At 44.4% G+C, this 14,022-nt stretch overlaps 1 protein-coding gene across 7 annotated transcripts in view; it reads left to right on the top strand.

Moving 5' to 3' along the window:
• The window catches only part of ATG7 (autophagy related 7), a 269,786-nt gene that overhangs the window by 143,965 nt on the left and 111,799 nt on the right, over positions 1 to 14,022 (top strand). For all 7 annotated transcript variants that reach the window (XM_018066978.1, XM_018066977.1, XM_018066973.1 and 4 more), the window contains one exon: positions 5,106 to 5,228. In XM_018066978.1, the coding sequence (XP_017922467.1) occupies positions 5,106 to 5,228 (123 nt within the window). The remainder of the gene's footprint in view (positions 1 to 5,105; positions 5,229 to 14,022) is intronic.

Consider the following 14,022-nt stretch of genomic DNA (forward strand, 5'->3'; position numbering starts at 1 on the left):
GTTAGAGTTCTTCATCCTTTTCTTTTAAGACCTTTCTCTGGCACCAAAGGAAAAAATGAATAAAAATAATTTGAGATTATGATATTATATGAATAGATAATATGTGCACATGGTCTAAAAACACTCAAGTAGTGTAAAAGAATATACAACAGCAACTGCTTGTTGTCAGGTGTATATGTGTGTGTGTGTCTGTTCTTCCAGGGATACTATATGCAAAAAAAGCCCCTGCATATGTGCATTTCCCTTGCTTCCTCTCCTCCCCCTTTATTTTAAAAGCATCAGTACTAGATTCATGGTCTGGATATTGCTTTTTAATATATCTCTGTCTTGGAAGTCAGTTTGTATCAGTACTGTAGAAATGCCTCATTCTTTTAATGCATCCTGATTATGTCTTTGACCGTAAATATACTGCAGTTTAGTTAGTCAGCACCTTTAAAGGGGTGGTTATTTCGAATCTTGTTGCAAATGGTGTTGCTGTGAGTATCCTTGCGCATCAGCCTTTGTGCCCATGCAAGCAAAATATTGGAGAAGGAAATGGCAACCCACTCTAGTATTCTTGGTTGGGAAATCTCATGCACAGAGAAGGCTGGCGGGCTACAGTCCATGGGGCCGAAAAGAGTCGGACAAGACTGAGCGATTGACCAACAACAAGCAGGATTTAAGTGGGGATGGGGTGGGCATGCCACTGAAGAGTCAACATGCTCATCATCAGCTTTTCTTTGAAATATTCACCTTATAAAAGAAAAAATAGCTGAATATTGAAAGGTTGTTGCTGAACCACGAAAAATGCCGGGATACTTGGGCTCCAGAGGAAAATTCAGTCCAGGGCCAGTGACGAGGCTTGACTGCTCAGAGCTTTTGTGTAATAACGTTTTAACTGAAAGTATGAAAGAGATAGAGAAAGCTTCTGACATAGACATCAGAAGGGGGCAGAAAGAGTGCCCCGCTGCTAGTCTTTAGCAGCATGTTATATAGCTACTACAGTCTGCTAATTAGAGAAAGGAAATGTCTCAAAACTCAGAGAATGGCACCAGGCCCCTCACCCACAACATGCATTTTGAGATAACATTGGCACAAGCTGAGTTGTCCCCAGCCATAAAATGATTGACAAGAATCTTGAAGAAAGGTAGGTTTCCAAGCAAATACATTCTCATTAACATAGCTTAAGAGAACATTTGCATGAGTAAAACGTACTGGTTTGTCTGCATGCTGGTTTGCAACCTACTTGAAGACAGAGTCTAGGGTAAATACATAGTTTGTTAACATAGCTTAAGACAAACATTTCCATAAGAAAAATATATTGGTTAGCTCGAGGTTTGAGAAAAGTTAAGTTCAGGTGGAACCAGGTGTCATCGTGGCAACATAGAATTTTAAAAGAAACCTCGCTTTAAATTTGTATAGAGAAGGGGAAAAAATGTAACACTAGTAGTTTGTTTCCTCCTGCCGCTCAAGAGAGAGGAAAAAAATGTCTGACACTTGCAGCCTGTTTCCTCCATTTGGAGACCCCTGGCCTTCCTGCCTGTTACCGTCTCAGTACTAAAGAATATTGGAAGCGGGGAGGGGATCACAATTCCGCAAGCCTCAACAACAGCAAAAATTCTTTGAAAAGTCTTTGAAGTGGAATTGCTGGATTGAAGGACTTCTACATTTTCATTTCTGCATGGAGACATTTTTAAAAAAATTCTTCTTTCTGTATTTTGTGTCATTGCTTTTCCAACCTTTCCGTTCATGTGTTGATTTCTGGGATGTATCATCAGTGTCTGCTGTGTATTTGAAGCAGTTGTCTCTTTATTTACTCTGAGTTTTGAGAGAATTTCCAAGGCATTCTGGTTCACTATGTACCTCTGTTGTAGCCACACGTTCCGGGAAACAAACTCACTCAGAAGGACAGTGCAGATAGTGGAGTGCAGTTTATTACACTGGCGTGCCCAAGGCAGAGTCTCCTCTTAGCCAAGGACCCCGACCAGCATTTCTGAAAATCTTTGGTACTCCATGTGTACGTGTCTGGACCCACCACTCCAAATTCCTTGAGACTTACATAAACCAAGGAAAAGACACAATCCCAGTAACCCCATCATTCACATGCTGTGTGTTCATGTGCTCAGTCAAACAATTAGCCAATAATCAATAAACCCAAGGTTACACTCTGAATGATACAGAAAAATTTATGGCCTGTCTGCAGGAAGGGGTGATGAGTGTATGTTTTCTCTTAGGCGATGAGTAACCTAGATACGATCTTCAAGGTTCCCCTGTCTGGATGGGGTCTTATCCTTCTGTTGTTGTTTGTTTTCATAAGCACTAAACACAGAGTTCAGAGTCCATTGGAACGGTGGCCGAGCATGGTCAGCATGAACAGGCCTGAGATGGAGTCCAGGCCCTATGAATTCCTTCACCTGCTGTAATTCAGAGTTTCTGTGATCGCTGAATCCCTCAGTGTGGTAATCACTTCTAAGCAGTCATGTTCTTATATTGCTCTCCTCAAAAGACTGCCGGTCTCCTATCTTTTGATGTTTTTTGCTTTTGGCTGCACTGGGTCTTTGTGGCTTTGTGTGAGCTTTCACTGGTTGCAGCGAACGGGGGTTCTCATTGTGCTGGCTGCTCTTGTTGCAGAGGCTCTGGGGCGCAAGGGCTCGGCAGTCGGGGTGCGCAGCTTCACAGCTGTGGCCCACAGGCTGAGCTGCTCTGTGTCGTGTGGCGCCTTCTTGGACCAGGGGTCAACCCTTGTCCCCTGCACTGGCAGGCAGGTTCTTATCTACTACGTCACCAGGGAAGTCCCTCTTTTGATCTTTTGATCAAAGGACAATGTATATATGAAAAAGTGCTTGAAAGTTTTTACCAGGTGTATCTTTGTAACCAGAGCCCAGATAAAAGAGAAAAAGTTACCAGCACCTCAGACCCTCCCCTGTGCCCTGTTCCAGTTCCAGTCCCTCACTGCATCACCACGCTCCTGACTTCTAACAGCACAGGTTCATGTTTTAAAGACGCTTCATGTCGTTGCAGTCCTATAGTGTGCGTTGCGCCTCCCTCTTTTGTTTACCGTTGGTTGTGAGAAGCACCTGTATTGCTGCTTGCAGTTGCTGTACGTTTGCGTGTCTCTGTGTGAGTCCGTTGCATGAATGAGCCAGTTTGTTCATTCAGTCTCCTGTGGATGGACACTGGAGTCTTTCCTTGCTGGGGCTGTCGTGAATGGTGCTGCTGTGGACACTTTTGTTCAGGTCTTCTGATGCACTTCTGTGCACATTTTTTTGTTGGTTAGTGGTGTTCAGTTGCCCAGTCATATCCGAGTCTGTGCAACCCCGTGGACACACCAGGCTTCCCTGTCCTTCACCATCTCCCAGAGCTTGCTCAAACTCATGGCCGTTAAATCAGTGTTGCCATCCAACCATCTCATCCTCTGCCGTCCTCTTCTCCTCCTGCCTTCGATCTTTCCCAGCATCAGGGTCTTTTCAAATGAGTCAGCTCTTCGCATCAGGTGGCCAGAGTATTGGAGCTTCAGCTTCAGCATCAGTCCTTCCAATGAATATTCAGGACTGATTTCCTTTAGGATGGGCTGGTTTGATCTTGCCGGCCAAGGGACTCTCAAGAGTCTTCTCCAACACTGCAGTTCAAACGCACTGATTCTTGGCACTCAGCCTTCTTTAAGAATCTCTTGATCACAGGGCATATAAATATTAAACGCCTAAGGCGGTCATCTCATCCCGAGAGAATAGTGGTTGTTCCGCATCCTTGTGAGCGCTTGCTGTTTTCTGTCTTGCTCATCTGAGCTACTCTGGTGGGCACAAAGCAGTCATTCATTGCAGCTTTTAGCTGTCACTTGTAATGTTGAGCAACTTTTCATAAGTTTATTGGCTGTTTGGGCAGCATTTTTGTGATACGCCTGGTGAAATTCATTTTTACATTAAAAAAATCATTTTTAATGGATTTGACTAACTGGTGGGTCTCATTTCCCACCTTTTGTCCCTTCGCTTCCCTTTATCCTTAAAAAACTTTTTTCTTGGCTCTTCTCTTGCCTATAATTTTGCTTGTTTGTTCTTTTATTAATTTATTTTAATTGGAGGATAATTGCTTTACAGTGTTGTGTTTTTGCCATGCAGCAGCGTGAATCAGCTATGAATATACACGTGCCGCCCATCTCTTGAGCCTCCGTCTCAACAGCAGCCTCATCCCACCCCTCTGGGCCATCACAGAGCGTGGCTAACCTTTCTGTGTCGCGCAGCAGCTTCCTGCTGGCCATCTCTGTTACACGTGATAGTGGATATAATTCAGTGCTACACTCTCAATTTGTCTCACTGTCCCCTTCCCCTGCTGTGTCCATGAGTCCATCCTTCCTGCCCTGCAAATAGAGTCATCAGTACCATTTTTCTAGATTTCATGGATATGCGTTAATATACAGTATTTGTTTCTCTCTTTGTCACTTACTTCACTCTGTATAACAAGCTCTAGGTTCATCCACCCAATTTCAACTGACTCAAATTCATACCTTTTTATGGCTAGTATTCCATGGTATATACGTACCAAGATTTCTTTATCCATTCATCTGTCAATACACAAGGAAATAATTGCCTATTACTTTTCTCCTAAAAAGTGAACTTTAGAATCAGCAACCTCTACTCTTCTAGAATTTTTAGTGAATTTACATGTAACTTATTTTGTCTGATAAATACTGTTATCTAAATTGGAAGATGGTATTGTCATTCTTTCTAAGAAAGGGAAAATGATAAATATTAAACCCTCACAGGTTTTTGCCTGACAGATTGATTTTTCCCATATTTAATTTTTAATTCTTGTTTTAGTTCCATTTTTGGACAGGTGATTATTAGAAGTAAAAATCTTTTCATATGCATTTAAATCCTACTTCCTCCTTAATATATATCTAATATACTTCCGTGGTGGCTCAGACAGTAAAGAATCCACATGCAAGGTAGGAGACCCCAGTTCAATCCTGGGTCAGGAAGATCTCCTGCAGAATGGAATGGATACTCACTCCAGTATTTTGCTTGGAGAATTCCATGGACAGAGGAGCCTGGAGGGCTGTAGTCCATGGGGTAAAAAGAGTCGGACATGACTGAGTGACTTAACACTTTCACTCATAAATGTCTTTACAGGTTCTCGATCAGTATGAACGAGAAGGATTTAACTTCCTGGCGAAGGTGTTCAATTCTTCACATTCCTTCTTAGAGGACTTGACCGGTCTTACGTTGCTGCATCAAGAGACCCAGGCTGCTGAGGTAAGACTTAAGACAAGCATCTTGTTCAGAAGACAGACGTGTCTAAAGCCTGTTTGGTATTCAGATTTACAGAAAAGGAAGGAAGTGGTTAATTATGAATGTTCTCCTTAGAACCAGATTGCTCAGTCGGTCTGGTAGTCATGAGTCAGAGTGAGCCTCTTGCAGTGGCTGGATGCTGCTGTGTGCAGGTTGCTGTGTGGTGAGTGCCAGATGCACAAAACTGCTGATGAGAGACCGGGTTATCGATTCCCAAGCATCCCGGCTCTTTCGGTCGAGCAGCATGCCTGTGGCCGATGCCGAGTTGGCTGTGATGTCCGTACATCAAAATGCAAGTCAGGGGAGACACTGGACTCCAGCCATGTTCATTGAGAACACACCTGGTTTTTGTTTCACAAGCGAATCCGTCCTCTTGGGCCCCTGAAGACCACCATGAGGTTGCTTCCTCAGTTACAACCTGAGAGAGTTTTGTTTTGCTTGCCATTTAGAATATTTTGCAAATCTTAATTTCCTGGGTTGCTATAATCGTGGTTTGTTTGTTTGTTAAAGACTGGGATTACAGGGTAGATGATCATTTTGCTTTTCCAAATGCTTGCTGTTCTCAGAAAATAGTATGCTCTGTATGTGTGGCACTGCCCGGTCACTTGGCAAAACAGTTCCTCAAGGTGGATGCTTAGTCGCTCAGTCGTGTCTGACTCTGCGAGCCCATAGACTGTAGCCTGCCAAGCTCCTCTGTCCATGGGATTCTCCAGGCAGGAATACTGGAGTGGGTTGCCATTCCCGTCTCCAGGGGATCTTCCTGACGCAGAGATTGAACCCAGGTCTCCTGCATTGCAGGGGACTTCTTTACCGTTTGAGCTACCAGGGATCCCTCAAGATGGATGAATGAGATTAAATCAACACATCCCCCTGACTCAGCCCTCTCCCACAGTAACCTGGGTAAAGAAGCTCTTAGGAAAACGTGGCCTGTCATAGCATTTCCTCAAGTAACATAAGAAAAGCTTGGGTGCCTGTGTCCTTTGGGAGCAGGACATTTGTAGAATTACCATCACCCCCAGTCCTGTTCATTGATTACCATCTGTGTATCCTTACTACTGGGGGAGGCCCCAGGGGTGAGTGAATGGTGGGCCAGCCCACCACCGGACTAGCTAGTAGTGAAAAGACTGCTGTTTATAAGAGTGGACCTATCACCGAGGTTAGGAAAACCACACAGAAATGCCGAAATGAAATCTCCCGAAGCTCTCAGCAGATAGAAGTAAGAGTTTTCACCTCACCATAGAGGCGTGATGGCACTTCTCTAGTGCTTGTCGTAGAACTGAAAGTGATTCTTCTTTGTCTTGCCCCGGTGTCCTCTGGGCATCCAGCAGAGGCAGTCTTCCACTTGTGACCTGTGATCAGGCCCACACAGAGTCTCTTAGCCTCACTCTCAGCAGATGACTGGTGTCTCTGCAGGCCTTTAAGAGACGGTGAGATTTTCCCCAGCGCTGGGATTGGCTTCCCAGAGAAGGTTCAGAATGTTAGGTTGATCAAGGCTGCACTTTGTCTCCTGAACAGGGCTGATGGTGAGGGACTAGTGGCGTTTGACTAGTTGGCGGGGAGAATTTTTCCACCCACGTAGAAATAATTCACATACTTCTCTTTGGTTGCCTAGAAGAATTGCAACTTGATATCAACCCCATCGCCACCGCCTACCATGTTTCACTCTTTAAAAACAGACCGGATGCTAGGATAAAGGGTATATTCATTGATCAAACGTGGCTTGTTTTGCGTTTTGGTTGGTCAAATATTAGTTGCCTTTTTGAAGACCCAGAAGGCGAAGGGGCAGTTTAAGAAAGCAACAGCAGTGAGATGGGAGGGCAGGAAGGGGGAGTGACCTCATCCACAGTCTGAGTTTTCATTCTGAAGTTTTCCTCCATTAAAGTACATTTATAGTTTTGCAGTCATAAGCCACACATAGGTTTTAGATTAGAGATGGTAAACTGGTTGGCCTGTGACCAGATACGGCTCACACGTGTGTTTTGTTTGGCCTCCCATGTGTTAAATTCTGAATGAAGCCAACATTTTAAAAATTAAGAGTTTTACATAAAAATGTGAGTTTTCCCATTTCCAACTTCTTTGAAAGATCCGATCTGGCAACCCCAGGCCTGCATTCCTTAATAGTGATAGTTGGCTGGAGCCAAAAAGCCAATTTTATAGATTAAATAATGTGCTTGATTCAAGGTTTTAAAGGCATAAAAACACTGTGTGGAAAGGAAACCTTCCTTCTACACCTGCCCTCACCACCCAGTTCCCTTCGTGGAGACAAACACTGCTGTTGCTTTCTTGCCCAAAAGATATTCTTAAGTGACAGTGCTGTTTTGAAGATGCTTTTCAGTTGATGACTCTTATTGGTATTGGAGTTTGCAACCCCTATCTTAGAAAAGGATTATTCTTTTTCTTAAAAATTTGAAATAGGGCTATGTTTTTAAAAAAGAATGCTTACCAGCAGACCTCCTAGCAACAAAAGTCATTGTCTTGCCTATGTTATTCTACTTCACTGTGAAAAATGTGTGTGAATAAATATGAATATCAAAAGGTATCCACATACCTGCGTGAAGGTCTTGTGCTGATTTGCACAGTTAACTCTCAGTACATTTACAGATGTTCAGTAATAAAGATACAAACTTCTGCATCCCATATGGAAAAGTCCCAACTTGTTTTGGCGATGGAATGAAAGAAAGAAAGAAAGAAAGTGAAGTTGCTCGGTCGTGTCTGACTATTTGTGACCCCATGGACTATAGCCTACCAGGCTCCTCTGTCCATGGGGTTTTCCAGGCAAGAATACTGGAGTGGATTGCCATTTCCTTCTCCAGGGGCTCTTCCCAACCCAGGTATTGAACCCAGGGTCTCCCGCGTTGCAGGCAGACGCTTTACCCTCTGAGCCACCAGGGAAGCAATGCAATGAGGAATGCCCAGTTAATTCTCTTCTTGGACTCACTGGTTTCATTCATCAACATCACACTTGCAAAAGATTCGACCAGATAATTATATGTGACAGTATCATTTTATACATTGTTTATAAAATGTTTGTACAGTGCTAGTTTTCAAAAGAGAAAGCCTTTACTGAACATCTTTTGAAAACTCGCTAGCAGTCCACTGTGCTCGTAACTGAATATAAAACTTAGCGAGACAAGCTCACAGTGTGTGCATCAGAGACGCGACTACTGAACTCTAGTGTCAGCAAAAAACGCTTTAGACATTTGCATATTAGGTGCTGAGAGAACAGTTACTCCTGCCTGGAGGAGTAACTATGTCAACAAAAAGCTTTCCTTGGAAGGGACCAGATTTTCCAGTTAGTCGGGATAGGATAAGTAGGCTGTCTCTGAAAAGAAGGTTTGGGCAGGGAAAGCATGGGGAAGGAGTAGAACAGGAGAGGGAGGCCAGGGTGTCCTTGGGATAAAGGTCTCAGAGGCCAGGAGTCTAAAGCATGTTACTGACATCTTGAGCGTTTAGTTGGAGTCATCCGATATCAGAGACTGTTTGTTTGTTTGCCTATGTTTGGCCACACGGGGTCTTTGATACTTCGCACAGGCTTCCTCTAGTTGCGATGAGGGGGCTATTCACTGCGGCGCGCAGGCTTCTCACTGTGGCGGCCTCTCTTGTTGCCGAGCACAGGCTCCGGGGCACGCGGGCTTCCGTAGCTGCGGCTCCCAGGCTCTATCGCGCCGGCATAGTAGCTGTGGCTCACGGGCTTAGCTGCCCCGCGGCCGCTGGGATCTTCCCGACTCAGGGATTGAACCCGTGTCTCCTGCTTTGGCAGACGGATTCTTAACCACTGAGCCACCAGGGAAGCCCTGAATGCACTTTTCAATAACAGCGTTATTGACTTACAAGTCACGTACCGTGAAGTCCGCCCTCTCAGCATGTCCAGTTCAGTGGCTCTTAGTACATTCACAGTCCTGCTACTGTCGCTGTCGAGCTTAGTACTTTTCATCCCCACAAAAAGGAGCTCTGTGCCCACTGAGCTGTCACTCCTCCCTCCCGCTGCCTCCTTCCTTCCAGTCCTGGAGACCACTAACCTCCCTCCTGTCTCTGTGGATTTTCCTCTCCTGGATATGTCACGTGTTGTTGCTGTCCAGTCACTCAGTCGCGTCCGACTCTGCAACCCCACGGACTGCAGCACGTCAGGTTTCTCTGTCCACCACCATCTCCCGGAGCTTGCTCAAACTCATGTCCATTGACTCGGTGATACTATGCAACCATCTCATCCTCTGCTGCCCCCTTCTCCATTTGCTTTCAATTTCTTCTATCATCAAGGTCTTTTCCAATGAGCTGGATCTTCATGTCATGTGACCAAAGTATTGTAGCTTCAGCTTCAGCATCAATCCTTTCAATGAATATTCAGGATCAATTTCCTTTAGGATGGACTGGTTTGATATACTTGCAGTCCAAGGGACTCTCAAGAGTCTTCTCCAACACCACAGTTCAAAACCAGACGAGGCGTGATCGCTCAGGGCTTTTGTGTGATAAAGTTTTATTAAAGTATAAAAGAGATAGAGAATGCTTCTGACATAGACATCAGAAGCGGGCAGAAAGAGTGCCCCCCTGCTAGCCTTTAGCAGGAAGTTACATACCTACTAGCAGGCTGCTAATTAGAGAAAGGAAGTGTCTCAAAACTCAGACAGTGGCTCCAGGCCCCTCACCCACAGCATGCATTTTGAGATAACATGGGCACAAGGTGAGTCATCCCGGACCACAAAACGATTGACATATATCTTGTATATCTTGGAGAAAGGTGGATTTCCAAGGAATAACATAGTCTCATTAACATAGCTTAAGAGAACATTTGCATGAGTAAAACATACTAGTTTGTTGAATAAAACAGACTGGTTTGTCAAGTCGGTTCTGAGTCTTAGGCAAACCGACTTGAAGAAAGACAGAATCTAAGGTAAATACATGGACAGGGAGGCTTGGCTGCAGTCCATGGGGTGCCAAAGAGTCAGACGTGACTGAGCGACTGAACTGACTGACTGAAGGTAAATACATAGTTCATTAACATAGCATAAGAAAAACATTTCCATAAGAAAAATGCATTGGTTAGCTCAAGGTTTGAGAAAAGTTAAGTTCAGGTAGAACCAGGTGTCATTATGGCAACACAGAATTTTAAAAGGAACCTCCTTTTAATTTTGTATAGAGAAGGGGAAAAAATCTTGATATTTGTAGTTTGTTTCCTCCTGCCACTCAAGAGAGAGATTTTTTTTTTTAATGTCTGATATTTGCAGCCTGTTTCCTCCATTTGGGGGCCCATAGCCTTCCTGCCTGTTACCCTCTCATTACATGACAACTGGAAAAACCAGCTTTGACTATACAGACCTTTGTCAACAAAGTGATGTCTCTGCTTTTTAACACACTGCCTAGGTTGGTCATAGATTTTCTTCCAAGGAGCAAGTGTCTTAACTTCATGGCTGCAGTCACACCATCCACAGCGATTTTGTAGACCAAGAAAATAAAGTCTGTCGCTGCTCCCACTTTTCCCCTCTCCTATTTACTGCAAAGTGATGGGACTGGATGCCATGATCTTAGCTTTTTTAGTTTTGAATTTTAAGCCAGCTTTTTCACTCTGCTCTTTGACCTTCATCAAGAGGCTGAATGAGCTTCCATTGTGGCTCAGACAGTAAAGAGTCTGCCTGCAATGCGGGAGACCCAGGTTCGATCCCTGGTTCGGGAAGATCCCCTGGAGAAGGAAATAGCAACCCCCTCCAGTACTCCTGCTTGGAAAATTCCACGGATGGAGGAGCCTGGCAGGGTACAGTCCATGGCGTCTCAAAGAGTCGGACACGACTGATCGACTTCACTTTCAAGAGCCTGAAACCAAACCAAGTTAAGGCCTTTGTGTCTGATGTCTGTTACTTAGCGTGATGTTTTCTAGGTTCATCCATTTTGTAGCAGGGTAATTCCTTTCACTTTAAAGAAAGAAAGTGTTTCACTGTTATTAAACTTTTTCATCTCCCTTAACATCTGTGGTCTCTCTCCCCAGGTATGGCCCCTTTATGCAGGAGGAATGCAAAACTGATCCCACTAGAGACTGCAGATCCTTTATTTTCATAGAAAGGGGCACAGAGAGAATGGGCTGAGAGAGAGATTCAAGACGGAATCCACCACGTTTAGTGAGATTGACCCTCCCATCATCGAATATCCAAAAATGATTGCCTTTGTGCTAGCTTAACGATAGTGCTGTTGAGAGGAACAGACAGATCGCCAGGTTGGGTCTGCTGGAAGAAGGGTGAGGAGCAGGGTGCAAAAAGGGGGCTGGTAGTTGGGGGAGGGCGTGCCGGATTCACAGAGGTCGGTTTCTCTTGGGCTGTGATGGTTTTGAGGTAGTGGGATAAATGAGTGAAAATGACTAGATGGTATTAGAGACAGGGTGGAGATACGGCTTGGAGAAAAAGAACAAAACTGGTAGCTTGGTTTGGCAGATAAAGTCCTCCTGTCTCACTTAGTACTGTGAAGAGAAGCTGTCGACCATGGATGCAGTGAAAATACTTACTTGAAAAGCATGTGGTGATGAATTAATTTTATCTCAAGTCGTAGATTGAAAATTTGAAAACACCCACCTCATAAATTTTTCATAAGGAAAGGGTCTTAGGCGGAGATTGCTAGATTCTTTGTAGCTAGTTTAGCTCTTGGTAAGTACACTCTGCCCATGAGGTATTAGGAGGCCTCACTCAGCTTTTTACCCTCTTAAAATGTTGCTCTCTGAACAGGGAATTTTGCACAGAGTTCTGACCTTTACTTTCAAGACCCTGTTGAGAATGGTCTCGCATATTTGAAGATGGACCCCAGTCCCCCATGGCTCCTAGCTGACCGTTTATCCCAGTTGGAACCAGAGGAAATGACCCTAAAGTTGATGAAACACAAGACATCCAAGTCACGGAGCCATTGACATGCTCACCACATACTGTTTAAACTGCTGAGCTTGTTGTACAAAGGCCGAGTCTAATCAAACTTGTGAATGACTTAGCCATCTTTTCATAAAATTTGCTGTGACTTTCCTTCTTAGGGTTGTTTTTCATCAAGTAGCAGCTCACATGTACTGCTTTAGTTCCAGCTGTGAGTTCAGCATTGTGCTGTGGGAAATGCCAAATAAGCTTCAAACTCTGTCTAACCAGAGAGAGAAAACACTGATTTATAGAAGTTAATAAAACAAGCTATATTGGTATATCCTTGAGATGTTCAAATTCCAAGATTCCATAACGCAACTTGCCTGAAATCGTTCATTCTCAGTTTCGAAAGTTGGCAGGTTTCATGATCCCAGCATTCATTTCAGGCTGCGTTTTACTTGGCTTCCCTGGTGACTCAGATGGTAAAGAATCTGCCCACAATGCGAGAGATCTGGGTTTGATCCCTGGGCTGGGAAGATCCCCAGGAGGGGAAAATGGCAACCCGCTCCAGTATTCTTGCCTGGGGGAGCCTGGCGGGCTACGGTCCATGGGGTCGCACAGAGTCAGACACGCCTGAGCGACTCACACACACACACACACACACACACACACACACACACACACACACGTTCTACTTGGTACTGTGTCATACAGTTATTTTTTAGGATGGCAATTATGGCTCTCCTTTAAAAGAGCTGTGTTTTTGCTAAGCACCACTTTCTGCAGAATTAGGGATTCATGAATGATCATTTAAAAAGTAAGTTTAACACACCAGCTATATACCATAGGATGTAAAAATCATAATTTTTTTTTTTTTTTTATGACTGGCAATGAACAGGCCCCAGGCCAATGGGTTGATTCTGAATTAAAACTCAGATTCTGACTCATCTACTACAGAAGCCAGAATTCTAGAAAATAAAATGCCCATTTCTCCCATAGCTGGAGAGTCACATGAAAGACATTGTAGTCATGTGATATGACTCCATTGGCATGGCAGTTTACTATTCAGCAAAGTAAATAGCGCAATTAACACGTGTTTCTGCTGGGCCTTTTGCACTGACACTGAGATTTTGGCCTCTCCTCCTCACAGCTGGTTTTGATTTGGTTCCTGTGGAATATTTTTGTTTTGTTTTGTTTTGTATTTAACAACAGTCAGATATTTATGTACAGCTTCATCAAGAGCCTCTGATGACAAATATGCCTTTGGAGGCTAGTAGAAGCTGTGGGAAACCCCCATGTCAGCACTTAAACCTGTTTCCAGTGGAGGGAAATGGCCCCGGGGACTGACCTAACCCGCTCACGAAGCAGCGTCTCTTCTCCCAAGCCTTCTGCTAGCCCACTTCCAACCTGCACTGGCCCATCCTGACACTGTACCCTGCGTCGATTTTTCCTTATGAAGCAGTCCCTCGAGGCTCAGCTTTGGCCTTCTTTCCTAAGTGAGAGGGGAAAGGCAGAGACAGCAGGCAGAAAGCCATCTAATTCTTAGACTGGAAACTGGAGCCTGGCTTTTGAAATAAGGCTTGGCAGTATCCCTTCAGAACTCACTTCATAAAGTGAGCCCCTTTTATTTGCTGTCAGACCTATCTCCATGGACTTGAGATGTTTAAATAAGTTGGTATTAGGGACGATCCGTTTGGAGGATGGATAGTGAACCTCGGGCACACTTCCACACCTTTAGAAGAGGCGTCTTGGACGGCACAACCCGCTTGGAGGTCTGTGGGGGAGAGAGGGGAAGAGCCATCAATGCTAAAAGCAGAGTCCAACGGCTGATAATAAGAACTAGAGCACGGAAACTGCATCCCCTTACATTTTAGCCCTGTTCTGCTAGTGTTCTCGTGAGGACTCGAGTCAACAGTTGGTGCATCAGTTACATCACT

This window comes from Capra hircus, chromosome 22, assembly GCF_001704415.2.
Source record: "Capra hircus breed San Clemente chromosome 22, ASM170441v1, whole genome shotgun sequence".
NCBI classification, from domain to species: domain Eukaryota; kingdom Metazoa; phylum Chordata; class Mammalia; order Artiodactyla; family Bovidae; genus Capra; species Capra hircus.